Source organism: Monodelphis domestica, chromosome 3, assembly GCF_027887165.1.
Source record: "Monodelphis domestica isolate mMonDom1 chromosome 3, mMonDom1.pri, whole genome shotgun sequence".
In the NCBI taxonomy this organism is placed as follows: Eukaryota; Metazoa; Chordata; class Mammalia; order Didelphimorphia; family Didelphidae; genus Monodelphis; species Monodelphis domestica.
In genome coordinates, this window is record NC_077229.1 from 298,489,748 (window position 1) to 298,512,884 (window position 23,137).

The 23,137-nt window shown below is 34.8% G+C and overlaps 1 protein-coding gene across 4 annotated transcripts in view; it reads right to left on the reverse strand.

Moving 5' to 3' along the window:
* Positions 1-23,137, reverse strand: part of PCMTD1 (protein-L-isoaspartate (D-aspartate) O-methyltransferase domain containing 1) — a 59,915-nt gene that overhangs the window by 25,172 nt on the left and 11,606 nt on the right. For all 4 annotated transcript variants that reach the window (XR_008917710.1, XM_001368793.4, XM_007487138.3 and 1 more), the window contains one exon: positions 8,864-9,290. Coding sequence is in view for 3 of the 4 variants with exons in the window: in XM_001368793.4 (XP_001368830.1) it covers positions 8,864-9,170 (307 nt within the window). In the remaining variant the exon portion in view is untranslated. The remainder of the gene's footprint in view (positions 1-8,863; positions 9,291-23,137) is intronic.

Consider the following 23,137-nt stretch of genomic DNA (forward strand, 5'->3'; position numbering starts at 1 on the left):
CCTCAGACACTTCCCAGCTGTGTGACCCTGGGCAAGTCACTTGACCCCCATTGCCTAGCCCTTACCACTCTTCTGGCTTTGAGCCAATACACAGTATTGATTACAAGACGGAAGGTAAGAGTTTTAAAAGAAAGAAAGAAAGAAAGAAAAACAAGAAAAGGAGCTTCTGGTCCCAAAAGATAGGCAGATAAGGATTCTTTCTCACACACTTGAATAGTGTGTTCTAAGGACACCCATGTAGTCTCATGTTTAAGTGAATTCTTAACAATTTCATTAAATTATTATTTTAATGTTCTACTAATTCCTTGACTTGAGCTGTCATTTCTGGATTAAAAAAAAAAACTCATTCCTCCTTCTAGATTAAATTTTGTTAAAGAATAATTCATTTTTATTGCTAGAATTCTGGCTATAAGAATTCCACTAATTTGTGAAGCTTTTTTATCTTTGAAAGTATTCCATCTCACAGCCTGCCTTAAACAGAATTTTAGGTACCCAAGAGACCTCCTGTCCCTTACAGTCTTTTAATCTAGGAATGCATGTGATATGTTTCTTTTCATTTCAAAGTCTCTTTAGAATGCAAAGTAATAAAGAAAATCATACACATTTTTCCAAAGTTGGGACCCAAATATTAATTTCTGAACACCTTGCACCTCAAGTAAAGCAGGACTTCTCACAAGAGAAGTCTCTTTATTTGATATTTGATATCAACTTTGGACCTTGATTTCTCCCCTGAAAATACTATTTTATGGTTCTATCTAAAGGAGTGGATATTTTTTTCTTATATTCTCATGGAACCATGAAAATGGAAAGTAGGCAGCTCAGTGGATAAAGCACTGGACCTGGAGTCAGGAAGACTGAGTTCAAATTCAGCTTCAGCCATTTGATAGCTGTGTGACCCATGGTAAGTCACTTAATCTGTTTTCTTTAATCCACTAAATCCACTAAAGAAAGAGACAATATGGGAGGGAGTGCTATGGTCTATCTGGTCACAAAGTGATAAACACAACTGAACAACAACAACAAAAGCCATGAGAATTAAAAATATCATCTGATGGCCAAAAAACAAAATCCATATTATAAAACTATTAGTAAAATTGATAAGCTGATGTAACTTTCAGTCAGGATTCAAGAACAATATGTAGATGTTTGAGAATAGTATTGTAAGCTATAGTAAATGAACTGCATGTAGCAAGCCAGAAAATAAGTTTTAATTTAAAATAAATTAAATATAAATCACACATTAGATTCAACAGACAGAAAAAAAGGCAAGCAAATTATCAAGTTTTTGTCATTCAGTCATTCAGTTGTGTCTTGGCTCTTCATGCTATCCATGGTTTTATTTATTTATTTATTTGTTTGTTTATTTATTTATTTATTTATTTATTTTGTTGGCAAATATACTGAAGTGGTTTGCCATTTCCCTCTTCAGTAGATTAAGGCAAATAGGGGGCAGCTGGGTAGCTCAGTGGATTGAGAACCAGGCCTACAGATGGGAGGTCCTAGATTCAAATCTGGCCTCAGCCACTTCCTAGCTGTGTGACCCTGGGCAAGTCACTTGACCCCCTAATGCCTAGCCCTTACCACTCTTCTGCCTTGGAGCCAATACACAGTATTAACTCCAAGACGAAAGGTAAGGGTTTTAAAAAAAAAAAGAAAAAAACTAAGGCAAATAGAAGGTAAGTGGCAGGTGCACAGCTATTAAGTGTTTGAGGCTGGATTTGAACTCAGATTTTCCTAACGCCAGGGCTGGTGTTCTACCCATACAACCATCTAGCTTAGCTGCTGCCTCCAAATGAAAAACTGGAAATGTTATCAGGATGTAGATTGAAAACTCTGAGAAAAAAATGGAAAGAATGAGGAATTTTAAATTGTCTGAAGAAATAACTATAATCTCTAGGTTTCTAAATGCAATCTACATTGCTCATGGGACTTCAACAATAAAGAAATTTGAAATTTCACAGGATTCATGACTTCAACAACATTATCCAGAAGGCTATGAAGTACCCAAATAAAAATGCAAATAATTAGAATTATATCAAAGACTGACCTCAAAGGTGAATACTATAATTCTTTAATTTATGCACTTTTCCTATATTTTCTTATGACCAAAACTTCATAGAAACATATTTTAATCTAATTCTATTTATACAATCTATTAGTGCTTTTGTTAAGACTAAATTCCAAAACCTGAATCTCCTCACAGAGAACAAACCACCTCTATTATGTTATTTTTTTTTCTCTACCAACTGTTCCTTTTCTATGATGTAATTTTCAAGTGTTTTAATTTAATTTTTGTATTTTCTTGCTGCTCAATTTGTTAGTCCTTTATCCAATAGCTAATGTAACATTGAAAACCACTCACACAGTGTGAAGTAATGTCACCAAGAAAATTCCTGCTTTTTATTAGTTATTATAGTTAAAACAAATTTTTTATCAAAAGAAAAAATAGGACATGGAGCACACATTGTTTTACTTCGGTTTAGAATTAGATATTAGGGTCTATAAACAGAGAATTTATTCCAATTTTTCTGATGGTTTGATAAAGTATTATTTAAAATAAACCTTTATTTACTGGAACCCTATCTTAATTCAGAATACTAGGGACAAATTTCAGTCCAAAAATTCAACTATTAGAATTAAGAAATTTTTCTGCATAGGGGAAAAATGTTTAATGTGGTTTTTATACATTATATATATGAGGTGGCTTAATGGATAGAGAGCCAGGACTGGAGATGGGGCCTGGGTTCAAATGTGACATCAGACACTTAGTAGCTCTGTGAGCCTGGGCAAGTCACTTACCCCCAACTACCTATGCCTTAACCAATTTTCTAGCTTGAAACCCATATTTAGTACTGATTCTAAGACAGAAGATAAGGGTTTTAAAAAATTATGTACATAAGGTCAATATTAATGTATATCACATTAAATGAAACCATTTATTTACTAAAATTTCACCAAGTTAAAATTTAATTTTTATAATGGTTAACATACTGCATTGAGAATCTAAATTTAAATTTATAACTTTTATAAATACATTTTAAGTTATATTAAAATGTAACGATATTAATATATTTACATATTATACTTTAAGTATATTAAAATATTGCCAGCATACTAAGAATTCTGTAAAATAATTAAAGCAAATCATAAAATTATAGATCTAGAACTAGGAAAAGTTAGGAGGTCAATTAATTCAATTCCATTTTACTCCTTGAAAAAAAAAATTCCATTAAAAAACTGAAGTCTCCAATTAACTATTGCTTTCATCATGGGTACATTAAGAATTGTGAATTTTAAAATTACTCCACCCTAATTAGACATACTTTAGGGGAAGATAAAGTTGTAAACTCCTGATTGAACAATGAAAATACTTAACTCATACCTTATAGTGAAGCTAGAACTTAAGCTAAGTCTATTTTTAGATCTAATACAAAAAGGTGTTAAGTACCTATAAAGGTTAAATTAATCACAAAAAGGTCAAGTAACTATCACAAAAGGTAAGCTTAACAAGGAAGTGTGAAGTACCTCAAAAGATATAATCTAACCAGAGAAGGTGAGAACTAAAGAGTGGATAGTCCTGGAGAAAATCTAATCAAAGAAGGTAAGAACTAAACAATGGGCAGTCCTGGAGAAAAGCCTCTACTGTGATTGGTAGACATGAAAATTTAGGGGTGGTGACATAAGAGAAAATTTCTTTAAAGGAGGCTAGAAAGGTCAGTTGGCAATTCAATTTGGAGTTCAGTTCAGGACTCAGATAGCCTCCTTGAGACAGTCTCCTGGTAAGTGATAAGACTGACTCCCTTTCCCTTGGGCTCAGGGAGGCCACTTTGGCTAAGGCCTTTAACTACTGCCTGGCTCAGCCTGAGCTGGAGCAGTTTAAATTAACACTCACTCACTCTCACTCTCACACACTCTCTCTCTCTCTCTCTCTCTCTCTCTCTCTCTCTCTCTCTCCCCCTTAATTCCTTTCTATATTAATTAAATCACCATAATTTCCAGTTGACTTGGGTATTTTATTATTTGGGAATTTTCCCTGGTGACCAATTAATTAGATTTCAAGTCACAACACTAAAATTATCCTTTACAGGATTTAGATTATATGTGCCAAAATGAGTGTCATCAAAAAGGTTGGATAGGCCATGTTGCATTTTAGTATGTGCTTACATTTATATCATATATCTTCTTTTTCTGTGGTTCATAAATTATATATTATAAAATTTAAGAGCTTACAGAACCTTAGAGACCATCTGGACTGACACTACTCATTTTACAATGAGAAAAATGAATCCCTCATAGGGTGACTTACCCAAGATTACTCCACTGTCACAAATTATTAAATATTTTTATTAGTGTGAAGCACTCTGCTAAACTCCAGGGATACAAAGAAAGGCAAAAAGCTAGTCCCTACCCTCTAGGAACTCATATTCTAGTACCGGAAGATAACATGCAAAAAATCTTAAGAGGTTTATATGTGTGTACGTATGCATGTACATACATGTGTACATACCTGTATGTACACCAGCAACTGGAAAGTAACCTCAAGGGAAAAAGTACTATTAACAGGGAAGGAGAGAACACACACAGGAAAGATCTCCAACATAAGGTGGGACAGAATTGAGTCTTGAAGGAAACCAGAAGCCTTGATGAGAGAAAGTATTTATTCTGAGATGAGGGACAGCCAGTAACAAGGCACATGGTAGGAATTCCTCAAGTTTTGTGTGATCACATAAAGCCCTGGATAACAGGATTGCAAAGTATGAAGACAAATTAAAAGAAGCCTACGAAAAGTTAGGAAGGGGCCAGGTTATAGAAGATTTCAAATGTCAAACAAAAGTTTATCATTGATCCTGGAGATAATAAAGAGCCACTGAAGTTTAAGTGAGCATTTGGGTGACATGATCAGACATGGACTTGGACAGCACTGTGGACCATGGATTAGAATAGGGAAAGGTCTGAGGCAGGAAGACTACCCAGAGGACTACTGTAATAATCTAAATATGATGTGATAAGAACAGTTGTAAAGAGAAGTGTTTGGAAAGGGGAAATGTTTGTGAAAACAGAAACTACATTATGACAAGAGATTGATAAATGGAATGAGTATATGAAAGGAAATGAGAAGGAGACTGTGAGCTAAGACGATGGCAGTGATCTTCTCTACGGTAATATAGAGTAATACAGAAATATAAGAGAAGATAATGAATTCTGTTAGAGAAAAGCTGAGTTTGCAAAGGCTTACAGGCATCTTATTTAAGATGTCCAAAAGGTAGTTAGGGATCCTACTAATTCAGGGGAAAGGTTAGGGGAGTGATAGTGAACCTTTTAGGGACTGAGTGCCCAAACTGCAAATTGCATAGAGAGAGGGAGGGGAACAGCCCTACCCCACATCCATCTGGCTTTCTAGTAATGAACTCTGTGCTGGTACAACAGTGTACATGCCCACAGAAAGGGTTCTGAGTGCCCCCTCTAGCACACATACTATAGGTTCACCAACAGAATACGGTTATATAGAGATATCTGGGAATCCTCTGCATAGAGGTAAAAACAACTCCTGAGAATCTTAGGGTGGGTGGAGAAGAAAAAAGGACTTAGAACTGAGCCCTGTAGAACTCAGGGTTAGTTTAAAACCTGGATAAGTTATGTTTATTCATTTTGGCTAGGATAGCCTAGTTACCCAGAGCCTTTATGATTCTTGTGTAAAACCAATAGCTAGCAAAGCACTTTAAGGTTGACAAGGTGCTTTACAAATATTCTTATTTTATCTTCACAGTAATACTGGGAGAGACATACTATTATTATCCCTACTTCACTTCTGAGGAAACTGAGGCAGATCATACACGACTTTTGTAAGGTCATACACAAGTAATAAGTGAGGACATATTTCAATTCAGGTCTTCCTAACTCCAGGCCCAGCTCTACAGTGCCTAGTTTCAGGTAAGGAATATGAAACAAAGAGAAGTCAAATGACCACCTGTAGAGTGTCATATAGATATGAAGGTCTTTGTGGCTGCAAGTCTAATGCTCTATGCACTACAACATGCTGCAATTCTCAGATCTTATAAATTATATAGGTTTTTACAAACTCAAAAGTTTTTTTTAAAAAAAAAGTTCTTTCATTGAACTAGGAACTGGTTTTCCTGGGAAAACAACCACAAAATTTCAGAATCAGTGAGTGAAGGGGAAGGAACGCAAGGGATATTGTGGAAATAAAAATATCAAGTCTAGTCTAGTCCCACTTCCACATGACAGTCCTTCAAATACATGAAGATGACGACCATGTACCTACTATCTCCCTTCCTTTGTGCTGAACTTCTCCAATTCCCTAAATAAGATAATACAATTTTAAGCTGCCTTAATAGATATATATGAGGGAAGTGATAATTTCCTCATGCTCTGCCTTAGTCATTCAAAATCTGAAATGCCTATTCTCCCTTCTTTGGATACATTCAAATCTGTCAGTGTCCTAACTAAAATGTGGCATTTTAGATTTTGAGTGACCAAGGCAGAAAACAGAGAAACTATGATAATATCTCTTGCAGGTGGCCATTTGTGTAGAAATGCATTCTGATGGTTCAGGCAATCACTTATCCCATTTGCCATTCTAAATATGTCACTCTGATCCACACTTTTCAGTGAGCAATGGTTCAGTGCCCAGTGACAATTGTCAATGAGCTCCATATATAAAATGGAAGGGTAGCAGGCTGATAGATTAATTCACTGCCAACATCCTTCTAAAGAATGACTGCCTTTAACGACCTAAAAAGTCTTATGCTTAAGAATAAAGGTACCCTCTGTCCAAAGGGTTTTACTACTACATCTCAGCCCAAAGATCAACAAGATTTGTGCATTTAAAGATGAGAGAATTTGGTTGAATGTTTTTGAGCAATCTAGATTCAGTAGTGTCATTCTGAAATTAGTGCTTTTGACCTCATGTGGTTAGTTAACTGAGGCTGTCCAAGAAAATACCTTACATCATCCTTCAGATGGCTCCAATAAATTAAGTTGGTTTCTAGTCAAAGGACCAAGGTTCGAACCCTTAATCTAATATTTATTTATCTGAAAGACCTTGGAAAAAGTCATTAAACCTCGAACTCAATTTTTTCATCTATTAAAAAAATATTTGCACTAGATCAAGTGGCAAATACACATGGCCTACTGGCAATTATTTGGAGTGTAGCCCTAACTAGATTAAAATATATTTTGAGAAATATTTAGTGAAGTTAGTTAATATAATAAAACAGAAATTGTTCAATTAATACATGGGTTTTCTGGAGCCTAGTTTCTATTTGAGTTTGAAACGACTGGACTAGATGACTTCTAAAATTCTTCCCAGCTCTAAATCTATCAATGTGCCAGAAACTCTAAGATAGTGCAGCATATATAAAGCACTGTACCTCAATTAATGAAGATCTTAGTTCAAATCTAATCTCAGACAATAACTGTAGAGACTCTGGGCAAATCACTTAAATTGTTCATCAGTTTCATTATCTGTAAAATGGGCACAATAAGTCACACCTACGAACCTACTTCACTTTGTGAAGATCAGATGAGACATAAAAAGTACTATAAAATGCTAGGTTATCATCATCATCATTAAAACTTTCCTCACAGCAAACCCCTGATGTGTATTTAATGTGTCCTCTTAAAAGGCTATGCAAATGACAGAAAGCTTTGCTTTATAAATTACAAAATCATAGGATATACAAAAATGAAAATTTAAAACCTCTGTGATATAAAGAAAAGCTATATGAGCAAAGAAAAACATCTTCCAAGCCACAGGGGTAACACACCCATTCTCAACTGCAAAGAAAAACGAAAACCCACTTACCCCAAAACTCAAATGGCCCAGTTGCTATTTATATATTTCCAGTAGACACTAGAATTTCATTTATTCTTATGACATTCACTTTTTTCAATTACCATTAATTCCATAACACAAAGGAGAAGAGTGACAATATGAAAAATAAGGTTACAATTCAGAGATACATTAAAATTTTACTAAAATACACACAGAGACGTATAGCTATGTTTCTAGGTAGTTTCTCAAGAATACTGATAATACATATAGCAACATGAGGGTTGCAAAGTGCTCTAGATAGATGATCTGAATTGATGATAGCTTTTTTATACCCAATAGTTTTTCTCAAAGCTAGAAAAGTCACCAAAAGAAAAATGTCAAAATGTTGATCCTTCACAAATGCATTACTCTTTGTGATGATAGCAATCATTTCTTAATAAAACCTATAGCTGTTCAAATCTTACCACCACATATTATAGTAGGAAGCTATTTCTCACATTTTCATACTCGCATACCATAAATTTTGGCTTCTTAAATGTATTTCATAAACTTAATTTCCTTCTATCTCTCTAATTCAAATTTCCATCTTACCTATGTCTTTTCAATAACAAAAAGGAAATGTTCCCATGACGTTGAGAAAAGGTCAGTAAAGGCATTGTACCTCCATTTTTACTCCTCAATTTCTTAACTCAGCAATAAGGATTCCCTCGCCAAAAAAAAAAAGAAAAAGGATAATAGTATAATCCTGATCTGTCGGAGTCCCAGCTACTTTTTAACTTTTAACTCAAATTTTGGATTGGAAGCAAGAAGGTTTAGAAGCTTGTGTCTAGCAAGTGGCACCTGCCTGGTACATCAGTATACTTGGCTAGAAGCAAGAGGAAGATGGATTATTTTATATTTCACTTTGAAAGTTACTATTTGATGTGCAAAGCATTAGATGACTATAATATAGGTACAATATTACATATAATACACAACAATATAAGAATATACATACTTTAATATAATCCAAGTTTTAAAGAGAATTGCTTATATATTTAAAATAAAATTTCTCAAAAATTAAATTACCTAAAATTAAGCCCACCATTGTACTCAAATATCCGGTTCCACTTCCCAGATTAAGAAAAGACAATCCTGGTTGAAGTTTCAATGCCTCCATTACTTCAGAATAAATGCAAGGTGCTGATAAATGGATGTTTCCATGCTTCCAAGCTAAGTCTTTATAAGCACTGTCCCTGTAGCCTTCCAAATAGTAATCTCCTCTATCAATAGCTCGAAATGCTTGCTCCACTCTTTCAGTGCGAATATAGTGAGCTTCTTTTAAGTTGTCAATTAAATCATCATTGTCTTCCCCAGCACTTACAGCTCCTCCCATGATGATATTCAAATTAAATTAATAATTTGAAAAACATTGGCAGAATGTCCAGAATCAGTGTAAAGGAACTTGATTTGTTTTCTTTCAAAAGAACATTAAATCTAAAATAAAAAGTTAATCCTAGGGAAAGAAAAAAAGAACAAGTTTAGTTTTACAGAAAAAAATGTATTTGATATGAAAATTACTCTCATTTTAAAATTGGAATATTTATGGTATATTTTCAGTTCAAATGAAAATAAACCTTGGTTTTACAATATATTTTAAATCAATATACTTTCACAAAATTCATACTACATTCTAAATAAAGCAATGATTACTGAGAAAGTTTTGAAAGCAAAATACAAAATCAGCTGCTTAATAACTATTTTTTATTTAGTTATGTCAGAATGACTAAATATTATTGTGATAAGTCTATGTCAAAAAAACTTTAATAACTAATATTATACACAATGGGAGGAAAAAACTCATTAATCATATATATAATAACATTCACTTAACATAAAAAGTTAGTAAATTTAGGGGAGTAAAAAAAGCCCAATTGTTACCCGAAAAATAAAAGTTAAAAAGTACAGTTTTAAATATGGCTTGAAAATAAATTATACTCCACATGCAGATTTTCTTATTTTAAATAATTTCCAAGTATAGTATCTATAAAGGAGAGAAGAAATAAAATAGGAAAAAATAAATTTTACTTTTAAAAAATGAGATAAGAACAAAACATTAAATCTGAGACATACTTCAGTCTCTCTACATGTAATTTCTACAAAGTTCCCAATATTTCTGAAAAACATTTGCATCATCTCATTCTCCAGACTACCATTTGCCTATATTAAAGTCTAATTAGCACACAGATCCCACTCCCCCATTTCCTCTTTCATTACTTAAGTAATTATATTTTTCTTTATACAGGTATTCATGAAGGAGAGTAATTTCAATCCCTATTCTCCTGTTTGTTCTCCTGGAATATCCTCTTTTCCCCCTCCAACTTTTATCCATTCTTTCCTTTAATAATCAATTCAAAATTATGCCCAAAGGACTTTAAATGATAACTTGCCCTTTGCTTCAGTAATACCACTTCTGCATTTCTACCCCAAAGAGATAATAAGGAAAAAAAAAACTTGTACAAAAATATTTATAGCCACATACCTTTTGGTGGCAAAAAGATTGGAAAATTCCCTTCGATTGGGGAATGGCTGAACAAATTGTGGTAGCTGTTGGTAATGGAATACTGTTATACTCAAAGGAATAATAAAGTGGAGGAATACCATGTGAACTGGTACGATCTCCAGGTATTGATGCAAAGTGAAAGGAACAGAACCAAGAGAACATTATACACAGAGACTGATACACTGTGGCACAATGGAATGTAATGGACTTCTCTACTAGCAGAAATGCAATGATATATTTTAATAATTGGGAATTTTTCCCTGGAAACCACCTTAAATTTGATTTAAAACAAGACACTGTCTTAAAATCATATTTTCTGCGGTCACAATTTACTCATCCACTCTTTTATCTACTACAATTTAAGTCTTCCACTATTTAAAATCATTACAGTTTATGACAACCAACTATTTTAATTACTACACCTCCAAAGAAAATCAGATCAGAAGGAGGAGGATGACAAAAATGCCAGGGATGAAGTCCAGTTTTTAAGAACCAGAATACAACTACTAGAATTAAGTGACCTCACGAGGCAGCAGGACACCATGAAACAAAACCAAAAAATGAAAAAATTGAGGAAAATATGAAGTATCTCATTCACAAAACAAGATTTAGAAAATCATTCAAGGAGAGACAATGTAAGAATCATTGGTCTATCAGAAGACCATGACAAAAGAAAAAGTCTGGATGTAATACAACAGGAAATTATCCAAGAAAACTGCCCAAATATTCTAGAACAAGAGGGAAAAGTGGACATTGAAAGAATCCATAGATCATCTCCTGTACTTAATCCCCAACTGACAACATCAAGGAACATTATAGCCAAATTCAAGAACTATCAGACCAAAGAAAAGATATTACAAGCTGCCAAGAAGAAATCATTCAGATACCACAGAACCACAGTGAGGATAACCCAGGATCTGGCTGCATTTAAACTGAAGGAACAAAAGGCATGGAATATGATATTCTGGAAAGCAAGGGAACTAGGTCTACAACTAAGAATCAACTACCTAGCAAAACTGACTATATTCTTACAGGGGAAATTATGATCATTCAACAAAATAGAAAAATTCCAAAAATTTGTAAAGAAAAGAGCAGACCAGACCTCAACATGTATGCACCAAATGGCATAGCATCCAAATTTCTAAAGGAGAAACTAGTGAAGTTCAAGGACAAAATAGACAGAAAAATTATACTAGTGGGAGACCTGAACCTTCCTCTATCCAAACTAGATAAATCAAACCAAAAAATAAATAAGAAAGACGTAAGAGAAGTGAATGAAATCTTAGAAAAATTAGAGTTAGTAGATATGTGGAGAAAAATAAATACGGACAAAAAAGGAATACACCTTCTTTTCAACAGCACATGGTACATTCACAAAAATTGAGCATGTATTAGGGCATAAAAACATTGCAAACAAGTGCAAAAGAGCAGAAATAATAAATGCAACCTTCTCAGATAACAATGCAATGAAAATTATAATTAGTAAGGGTACATGGAGAGGTAAATCAAAAATTAATTGGAAATTGAACAATAAGATTCTCCAAAACAGGTTAGTCAAAGAACAAATCATAGAAACAATTAATAGTTTCATTGAAGAAAATTACAACGATGAAACATTCTTTCAAAACTTATGGGATGCAGCCAAAGCAGTACTGGGGAAATTTATATCCTTGAGTTCATATACTAACAAATTAGGGAGGGCAGAGGTCAATGAATTGGGCATGCAAATTAAAAAACTAGAAAGTGAACAAATTAAAAATCCTTAGATGAAGACTAAATTAGAGATCCTAAAAATCAAAGGAGAAATTAATAAAATTGGAAGTCAAAGAACTATTGATTTAATAAATAAGACTAGAAGCTTGTACTTTGAAAAAAAAACAAATAAAATAGACAAAGTACTGGTCAGTCTAATTAAAAAAAGTAAAGAAGAAAAACAAATTGATAGTATCCAAGATGAAAAAGGAGGCCTCACCTCTAATGAAGAGGAAATTAAGGCAATCATTAAAAACTATTAAGCCTAATTATATGACAATCTAGGTGATATGGATGAATACTTACAAAAATATAAATTGCCTAGACTAAAAGAGGAAGAAATAGATTACCTAAAAAACCCCATATCAGAAAAAGAAATTGAACAAGCCATCAAAGAACTCCCTAAGAAAAAATTCCCAGGACCTGGTGGATTCACAAATGAATTCTATCAAACATTCAAAGAACAACTAATCCCAATATTATACAAACTATTTGACAGAATAAGCAAAAAAGGAGTTCTACCAAATTAATTTTACAACACAAATTTGGTACTGATCCCAAAACCAGGTAGGTCAAAACAGAGAAAGAAAACTATATACCAATCTCCTTAAAGAATATAGATGCAAAAGTCTTAAATAGGATACCAGCAAAAAGACTCCAGCAAGTCATCAGAAGGGTTATTCACTATGACCAGGTAGGATTCATACCAGGAATGCAAGGATAGTTCAATATCAGGAAAACCATCCACATAATTGAGTATATTAACAAGCAAACTGACAAAAATCACATGATTATCTCAATAGATGCAGAAAAAGCCTTTGACAGAATACAACACCCATTCCTATTGAAAACAGAAAGCATAGGAATAGAAGGGCCTTTCCTAAAAATAATAAACAGTATATATCTAAAACCATCAGCAAACATCATCTGCAATAGGGATAAACTTAGAAGCTTTCCCAATAAGATCAGGAGTGAAACAAAGATGCCCATTGTCACCTCTATTATTTAACATTGTACTAGAAACACTAGCAATAGCAATTAGAGAAGAAAAAGAAATTCAAGGTATTAAAATTGGCAATGAGGAGACCAAGAAGCTATCACTCTTCGTGGATGATATGACGGTCTACTTAAAGAATCCTAGAGAATCAACCAAAAAGCTAGTCAAAATAGTCAACAACTTTAGCAAAACTACAGGATACAAAATAAACCTGCATAAGTCATCAGCATTTCTATATATCTCCAACCTATTACAGCAGCAAGAATTAGAAAGAGAAAATTCCCTTTAAAATCACCCTAGTCAATATAAAATACTTGGGAATCTATCTGCCGAGAGAAACACAGGAACTATATGAACACAACTACAAAACACTCTCCACACAATTAAAACTAGATCTAAACAATTAGAAAAATATTGATTGCTCATGGATAGACCAAGCTAACATAATAAACATGACAATCCTCCCCAAATTAATTTACTTATTTAGTGCCATACCCATTGAACTACCAAAAAACTTCTTTACGGAATTAGAAAAAAACATAACTAAGTTCATTTGGAAGAACAAAAGATCAAGGATATCCAGGGAAATCATGAAAAAAATGAAAAGGAAGGAGGACTTGCAGTCCCAGATCTCAAACTATACTATAAAACAGGGGTCATCAAAACAATTTGGTACTGGCTAAGAGATAGAAAGGAGGATCAGTGGAATAGACTAGGGGTAAATGACCTTGGCAAGACAGTCTATGATAAGCCCAAAGATCCCAGTTTGGGGGACCAAAACCCACTATTTGATAAAAACTGATGGAGAAATTAGAAGACAATATGGGAGAGATTAGATTTGGATCAACACCTCACACCCTACACCAAGATAAATTCAGAATAGGTGAATGACCTGAATATAAAAAAGGAAACTATAAGCAAATTAGGCGAACACAGAATAGTTTACTTGTCAGATCTTTGGAAAGGAAAGACTTTAAAACCAAGAAAAAGCTAGGAAAAAAAATCACAAAATGTAAAATCAATAATTTTGATTACATCAAATTAAAAAGTTTTTGTACAAACAAAACTAATGCATCCAAAATTAGAAGGGAAGCAACAAACTGGGAAACAATCTCCATAACAAAAACCTCTGACAAAAGTCTAATTACCCAAATTTATAAAGAGCTAAACCAACTGTACAAAAAAAATCAAGCCATTCACCAATTGATAAATGGGCAAAGGAAATGAATAGGCAATTTTCAGTCAAAGCAATCTAAACTATTAATAAGCACATGAAAAAGTGTTCTAGATCTCTTATAATCAGAGAGATGCAATTCAAAACAACTCTGAGGTATCACCTCACACCTAGCAGATTGGCTAACATAACAGCAAAGGAAAGTAATGAATGCCGGAGGGGATGTGGCAAAGTAGGGACATTAATTCATTGCTGGTGGAGTTGTGAACTGATCCAACCATTCTGGAGGGCAATTTGGAACTATGCCCAAAGGGCGACAAAAGAATATCTACCCTTTGACCCAGCCATAGCACTGCTGGGTCTGTACCCCAAAGAGATAATGGACAAAAAGACTTGTACAAAAATATTCATAGCTGCGCTCTCTGTGGTGGCCAAAAACTGGAAAACGAGGAGATGCCCATCAATTGGGGAATGGCTGAACAAACTGTGGTATATGTTGGTGATGGAATACTATTGTGCTAAAAGGAATAATAAACTGGAGGAATTCCATGGAGACTGGAACAACCTCCAGGAAGTAATGCAGAGCGAGAGGAGCAGAACCAGGAGAACATTGTACACAGAGACTAATAAATACACTGTGGTATAATCGAACGTAATGGACTTCTCCATAAATGGTGGTGTAATGTCCCTGAACAATTTGCAGGGATCCAGGAGAAAAAAACACCATTCATAAGTAAAGGATAAACTATGGGAGTGGAAACACCGAGGAAAAGCAACTGCCTGAATACAGAGGTTGAGGGGACATGACAGAGGAGAGACTCTAAATGAACACTCTAATGTAAATACTATCAACAAAGCAATGGGTTCAAATCAAGAAAACATCTAATGCCCAGTGGACTTACGCGTCGGCTATGGGGAGTGAGGGGGAGGAAAAGAAAATGATCTATGTCTTTAACGAATAATGCTTGGAAATGATCAAATAAAATATATTTAAAAAAAAAAACTCTGCGGTATCACCTCACACCTAGCAGATTGGCTAATATGAACAAAGAAAAGTAATGAATGCTGGAGGGGGGTGTGACAAAATTGGGACATTAATGCATTGCTGGTTGAGTTGTGAATTGATCCAATCATTATGGAGGGCAATTTGGAACTATGTCCAAAAGGCACTAAAAGACTGTCTGCCCTTTGATGCAGCCATTGCACTGCTGGGTTTGTACCCCAAAGATAACAAGGAAAAAGACATGTACAAGAATATTCATAGCTGCGCTTTGTGGTGGCCAAAAATTGGAAAATGAGGGGATGCCCATCAATTGGGGAATGGCTGAACAAATTGTGGTTTATGTTGGTGATGGAATACTATTGTGCTCAAAGGAATAATAAAGTGGAGGAATTCCATCGGGACTGGAACAATCTCCAGGAATTGATGCAGAGTGAGAGGAGCAGAACCAGGAAAACATTGTACACAGAGACGGATACACTGTGGTACAATTGAACGTAATGGACATCTCCGTTAGTGGCAATGCAGTGATTCTGAACAACTCAGAAGGATCTACAAGAAAAGCCACTATCCACATTCAGAGGAAACACTGTGGGAGTAAAAACACCAAAGAAAAACAACTGCTTGAATACATGGGTCAAAGGGATATGGTTGGGGGTGTAGACTCTAAATAAGCATCCTAGTGCAAACAACAATATGGAAATAGGTTCTGATCAAGGACACATGTAATACCCAGTGGAATTGCACGTTGGCTATGGGAAGAGTTGGTGGAGGGGAGGGAGGGAAATAAAGTGATTATTGTAACAAAAATAAATAAATAAATAAATTTTTGGAGAAAGTTCACTGGCAGGGAATTAAAAAAATATAAAATAAAAGCTTGTTAACTGACTGACACTAAAAAAAATAAATCATCACTATTGAAAATATCAATAATATGGAAATAGGTCTTGATCAACAATACATGTAAACCCAGTAGAATTTCTCATTTTCTATGGGAGTTGCAAAAGGGGAAGGAAGGAATATGAATCATGTAACCATAGAAAAAAATTATAAATTAAGTAAATAAATGTTATAAAAAGGAATCAATTCAAGACTCTCCAAAAACTGCACCCAACTTTAAAAAATCCATCTACTCCACCGATTTCAATTAATACTTGAATATTATTCAGACTGTTTTTTAAAATAACCATTACTAGATCATACTTTTCTTGAAAAAGAGTAACAGTGTCTTCTACTTGCTTTGAGCACCCCACAGCATTTATTATATCACTAAATATATATAATCTGCATTTTAAAATGCTCATTCATTAAATTCTATAGGCATAGAAACAACCAGTAAGATTGCAAGAGCAAGAAGGTATTTCCATATGTAGTTTAAATTAAAAGGCTATAGACTCCATTTGGGGCAGTTAAGTGGTATTTGATAAAGCAATGGGCCTGGACTCAAGAAAACCTGAGTTCAAATCTGGCCCCAAGCATTTACTAGCTCTGTGACCCTGGCCTAGTCTCTTAATCTTGTTTGCTTCCTTTTCCTCATCTGTAAAGTGAGCTGGAGAAAGAAATGGCAAACCACTACCTTCTTTACCAAGAAAACCCCAAAATGGGGGCACCTAGAGTCAGATACAACTGAAATGGATCGAACAACAAAACACAGCCTCCCTTTGTGTTTTACCCTCTTGCCAACCACAATGTCAATGCATCTAATTTCTAATCATTTATGGCTAGTGTGAACTTAACATTAACATCTCACTTCAGTAGACTCAATTATTGAATACATAACAAAACTTTACATATTTTGTGATCTGCCTGTGCTTGAATTTCAGTATTCAGCAGCTAAAGCTAGCTGTGCCAAGGCTAGTCAACTCTCCATGTCACTGAAATCTGCTCTGAATTTGACTACTGGACACCCCACCCATTGACCTCTCTGGTACAAGTTGTTTACAATATTATCAGACTGTTTTACAGTCTCATACTTTTCCCAGACCTAGAAATTTTCCTCTATATTAATGTTAAGTGAGTTTATGGTTTTTAATTCTACCCATCACACTCCTACACCCTCAATTTCAACTTTTTTTTTTAATTAATACTTCTGATCAGGAAAAGACTGATGCCATTCACTTATATTCCATTACAGGAGGTATTCTGGCTGTGAGAGAGAAACTACTTGGTCAGAGACATTTTGCTGAGGTACTAACAAGAACAAGATGACGATTTCTGAAGTCTCTTCAAACATTGATTCTGTCACTGTCTACTATAAGAAACTTTAATTTTATCCTAAACTAATATCCCAATAATGATTCATCACCAAGTCCTGCTGATTCTACTTGTGCCATTTTACCCACAGACTAAATTAGGCTTCGTTTTTACTACTACTGTCACTCTAGTACAAGCCTTCAAGCCTTCAAATCATCTATATGGACTCCACTTTGACCTTGCTCAATTAATCTTTCATACTGCCACAATTATCTTGTGTATCTTTCATTCCTTCATTCTCTTACTTAAAAAAAAACACTTCAGTTGTTCCTTACTAATTATCAAATACATTGCATATTCTTCTGCATAGCATCCATATTAATGTTACCCTCCCAGACTTATAACACCCTGAGCTCTACTAAAGTGAAACCAGACTTGCAAAGGTTTCTGACATGTAGAAATGAATAGGAGTAGTGTGTGAGCCAGTATATCCAATATGAATGCAGATAGGTATCAGAGATTTCATAGCTAACTGGCCTAGTTGGCTACATAGAATGATAGAAGTTGAGTTGGAGGGGATCTCAAAATCACTTAGTCCAAATCCTTCATTTAATAGATAAGGAAATTGAGACTTAGGAAAGTTAAGTTTCTTGCATGAAGTCAAATATGTAGTAAACTTCAGGTTAGGGGCTTGAATCCTTGTCCTTTAGGACCAGAGACTAAAACAGGGAGTGAAAGAATCCAAACCCTTCATTTTACAGCTAAGGAAAATGAAATCCAAAGATGTTAACCAATTTGGTCACTGTCATTTGAAGGTAGCTAAATAGTGAAGTGGATAAGACTGCTAGCTTTGAGTCAAAAAGATCTGAGTTCAAATTTAGCCTCAGAAACTTACTATCTATGCAACTGGGTAAATCATTTAAATTCTGTTTGCTTTAATCCACTGAAGAAGGGAATGGCAAACCACTTCAGTATCTTTGCCAAGAAAACCAGATAGATAGTGCTGGCATGTTATGGTTCACAGAGTCAAGAAGAGTAGATATGACTGAACAACAACAAACATACAAGTAAATTCAGAATCTGAGCCCAGGTTTCAGGTCTAATTTTTTCAACTACACCACCATGTTATACCTATTATTTGTTGAATTGAAATTCTTGTGAATTCAATTGTATGTATCCTTTTTCCCAGGGCTATAAACAATTTAAAACATCTTTAATTATAAAATGAAAAACTTTTAAGTTTTCAAAGGATTTCAAGCAGGGAACTAATCAACTGGGTAATTTCAAGAGTACACGATGAAAGGACAAGGGAACAGAATGTTTTTTCTTACCTATTGCCATTTCAAAACTGTTATGTCCTCAATCCCTCAACACTACCCACTCTCCTCTCTAAGCAAATGACTTATCTCCTGATCTACCCAGAAAAATATAGCCCATCTCACACATCTGTTTCCTCCACCCTTACTTAATAAACTCCAGTAGCTCATTACCTGTTCAAATATAACATCTTTCAAAGCTCTTCATAACTCAGCTTACCTTTCTAGTCTGCATATACCTTATACACCCCCATGTACTCGTCAACTGAATGACACTAGCCTTTTTTCTGTTTCTTTAACAAAACTCTCCACATCCCTGCTCCTGGCATTTTCATGTACTGACTCAATGACTGGAATACTCTTCCTCCTCACTTACTTTCAGGTTTTATCAACTTCCTTCAACATCATCTTGTATAGAAAACCTTTCCCAATTCCTAATTCTGGTGCCTTCTCTCTGTTGATTATCTCCAATTTATCTTACATATAGCTTGTTGTCTGCATGATGTCTCTCCCATTATACCATGAGAAACTTCAGTACAGGGACTATCTTTTGCCTTTTTTTTTTTATCTTTAGCACAGTGTCCAGCACAAAGTAGGTACTTCATATTTACTAAATGATAGAAACGGGACATAAAGAGTGCAAGTATGAGAAAGAATAAGATAGGCTATTTAGTGGCAGATAGATGGATCAGTGGATAGAGCTAGATCTAAAGAGGAGCTCCTGGATTCAAATTTGGACTCAGACAATTCCTAGCTGTGTGACTATGTACAAGTCACTTGAACTCAACTTCTTAGCATATATGGCTCTTTTGTCTTAAAAACAATACAGTTAATTCTAAGATAGAAGTTAAAGAGTTTTAAAAAAGCCTGTTTAGCTGAACCAAAGAGTGTTTGAAGAGGATGATGATAAACATCCTGTTAGTACCTCAGTATACTGTCTAGTGATTTACTCATAATGTACTATAAAGCAAAAGTCCTCAATTGTTTTGGAAATCAAAGTAATATAAAAACAAAAGTTCAGGTTTCCCACCAGTTAAAGAACTTGGATTAAGAAGTAGTACTTACCACATAAACAATCTTGGAGAACAAAAATACTTCAGTCAGATTACAGAAGGTCAAGTTCTAGTCCTCTAACTACAATATCAATTAAAAAGGCACAACTCAAAGAAAAGAAACATTGAACTGAAACTGAAACTTGCTGAAATTAAAAGAAACTTACTAGATGTTAATTAGGCATACTACATGTTAAAAAATGCAAATTCAATTCAATAAGTAAGTAGGATACCTTATGATAGGGGACAACGGATGGCTATTACAATTTTAGTATTTGTCAGTGCTCCTTATTGCTTTAATTTGCAATTTAACCTAAAACTATCCATCTCCAGGTCTTGCTTTTTTCATTGAGGTACCTACCTACCCCAATAATATCATTTTCAAATTTGTCCCTGTGAATTTCAAAACTACTCCACCCTATTCAGACCATTCTTTAGAAGATCAGATTTAGCTATTTCCTGATCAATAACAATAGAGATACTTGGAATAACAGAATCAGGTCTTGGAAACTACATTCTTCACCCTACTCAGTACAAGATTAGGAAGAGCTGCAGCAAACTCAAGATTTAATTATTTGAGAATATGGCCTTCAACAGACATTTGCAAAAAAGGACAGACCTCTGGGCGGTCCTAAGTCAAGCTTGAGCCACCATTGGCACATGTGAGATGCAGGACGTGAGGTAGAGAACAGCCTCTGGAGTTCTCGGGACTTCCTGTGGAGAGGGCTAGAGTCCAGTTGGATCCTGGAGCCTGAGGCTGGAGGAGCCCCACAGACTGTTTTCCTTCAGACTGGTCATGTGAGTGATAAGGACTGACCCCTTTCCCTGCCTTGGCTCTCCAAGGCCTTAACGCCCACTTTGGCTCAGCCTGAGCCAGAGTGGTTCTGAGTTAAACTCCTTTCCTTCTCTCCCTTTTTCCTTCTCTCTCTCCCTCTAATATTTTCTTCCTCCTGTTGTAATTAAAACACCATAAAAATTTGGCAGCTGACTTGGGTATTTTATTATTTGGGATTTCCCTTGGCGATCATTTAAATTTAGATTTTTTTCAGTCTCAACCATACTATTCACCTTTTACATCCCTCTTTCCTTATCCAGTGAACCATAGCTTGTAACAAAAAATAATAATAATAATAATAATAATAATAATAAATTACTTCTGTAAAACTAATCATCCCAATTGAGTCCAAAAGCATATTTCTACAAACCCAGAAAGTTTCCCAATTCTGTTGACCAAATAGTAAAATATTATAACTAATAAAATTGGACATCTTGGTCACTAAAATAAAAATTAACTTAGGAAGGCATTACATTTTAAACAGTATATGATCATTTTATAATTTTTAAATTATATTTCTATTTACTTTTGAGAAAATCTAATCTGAATTTGGAGATAAAGGATCTGTTTTCAGATTATGACTCTTGCTGGTGTGAATTTTAAAACTATTCCACCCTAATCAGACCAGAAGATCTGATTTAGCTATATCCTGATCAATAACAATGGAGATACATGGAATAACAGAATCAGGTCTTGGAAAACCCACATTCTCCACCCTACTCAGTTTAACAAGATTTTGAAAGGTCTGCATCAAACTCAAGATTTAATTATCTGAGACGGCCTTCAACAGACATGTGCAAAAAAAAGGACAGACCTCTGGGCTGTCCTAAGTCAAGCTAAGTCTTCATTGGTACAGATGAGATGCAGAAAAGTGATGTAAAAACATCTATATAAGGCACGTCACGGGCTGCCTCTCTCTCTTTCCCTGGAGAGACGACTCTGCCAGCAGCATGCTAAGCATTCCAACATCTTGGAATGTTGGGTGGTGAGTTTGCCCTGGAGCAGATATCAGGTTCCGGCATCTTAGCTAAGTCTCTTTGGAGGTTAAGCTGATTCTTTCCTCCTTCACACTCAAAAACTTACTTTCTAGATCTCCTATCTTCCTGCCTGGTACTAGCCCCTTCCTTCCTCCTTCTTCTTAAAATCTTCTCTACTCTATCAATTAAATCACCATAAAATTTGGCAACTGACTTGGGTATTTTATTATTTGGGATTTCCTTTGATGACCACTTAAATTTAGATTTTTTTCAGTCTCAACCATAATTTTACCCTTTACACTGGTTTAGTTCCTTTGTCCTTGGGCAAGTCACTTCACTATTTGTTTCATCATCTATAAAATGTGTTTGGACTAGTTGGAGAGACAGAACAAAAATTGGTAAAGGAAATGAAAGTCAACAGCATAGAACGAAAATTTACTAAACAACTCCTTAAAAATGGAAGTCTAAAACCTCAGGAAGAAAATGGTTCCCTAGTGGCAGCTAAGTGGTTCAGTAGATAGAAAACATGTGGAAGGACTGGGTTCAAATCTGACCTCAGACACTTACTAGTTGTGTGACCCTAAGCAAGTAATTTAAACCTCATTGCCCAGTCCATACCACTCTTCTACCTTGGAACCAGTATACTGCACTGATTCTAAGACTGAAGGTAAGGGTTACTTTAAAAAAATATATCAGACTTCCAGAAAGCCATCACAAAGAAAGTTTAGACAGTGTTCTGATGTTCTTGAACAAGTGGGAAAAATAGAAATAGAAAGAATCCACTCACCTCCTAAAATAGATCTCAAATTTTAAGATCCTAGAACTTGGTCAAATACCAAAACTCCCAGCCAATACTGCAGCGAACAGCCAGGAAAAAAAAAAATTATTTCACTATCTTGAAACCACTGTCAGGATTACAGAAGACCTCGCAATTTCTACAGTAAAAGACCAGTAGGGTTGAAAAATATTATTTCACAAAGCAAAGGAACTAGGATTATAATGAAGAATCACCTACCCAGAGAAATTGAACAAAATACTCCAGGGAAGAAATAGATACTTAATGAGAGGACTTCCAAGCATTCCTGACAAAAAGACCAAAGCAGGAAAGAAAATTCAAGGATCAAATTAAGCAATCAAGAAAAGCATAAAATGGTAAACAGAAAAGAAAAAACCAAAGTGACTTAATGGAGTAAACTTAATTACATTCCTACAGGGGAAGGCGATAAATAAGATACTGTAAGAGAGCTGTAAGAGATACCTAAGGTACTTAGAAATACTTAAGGTATTCAAAAGAATCACTGAAATCAAAATTTAAATTGCTACAGGAAAGGTGATAATTAATAGAACTTAAAACTATCTGAGATACTTGAAATACTTATATAAGATACTTAAGATCTTGAAGGTACTTAAGAAATTCACTATTAAGGCAGTGAATAGGCGCATACATAGACAAGAGGGCATGAAAATAAGTTGAAGAGGATGGGATCATATACAAAAAAAACAA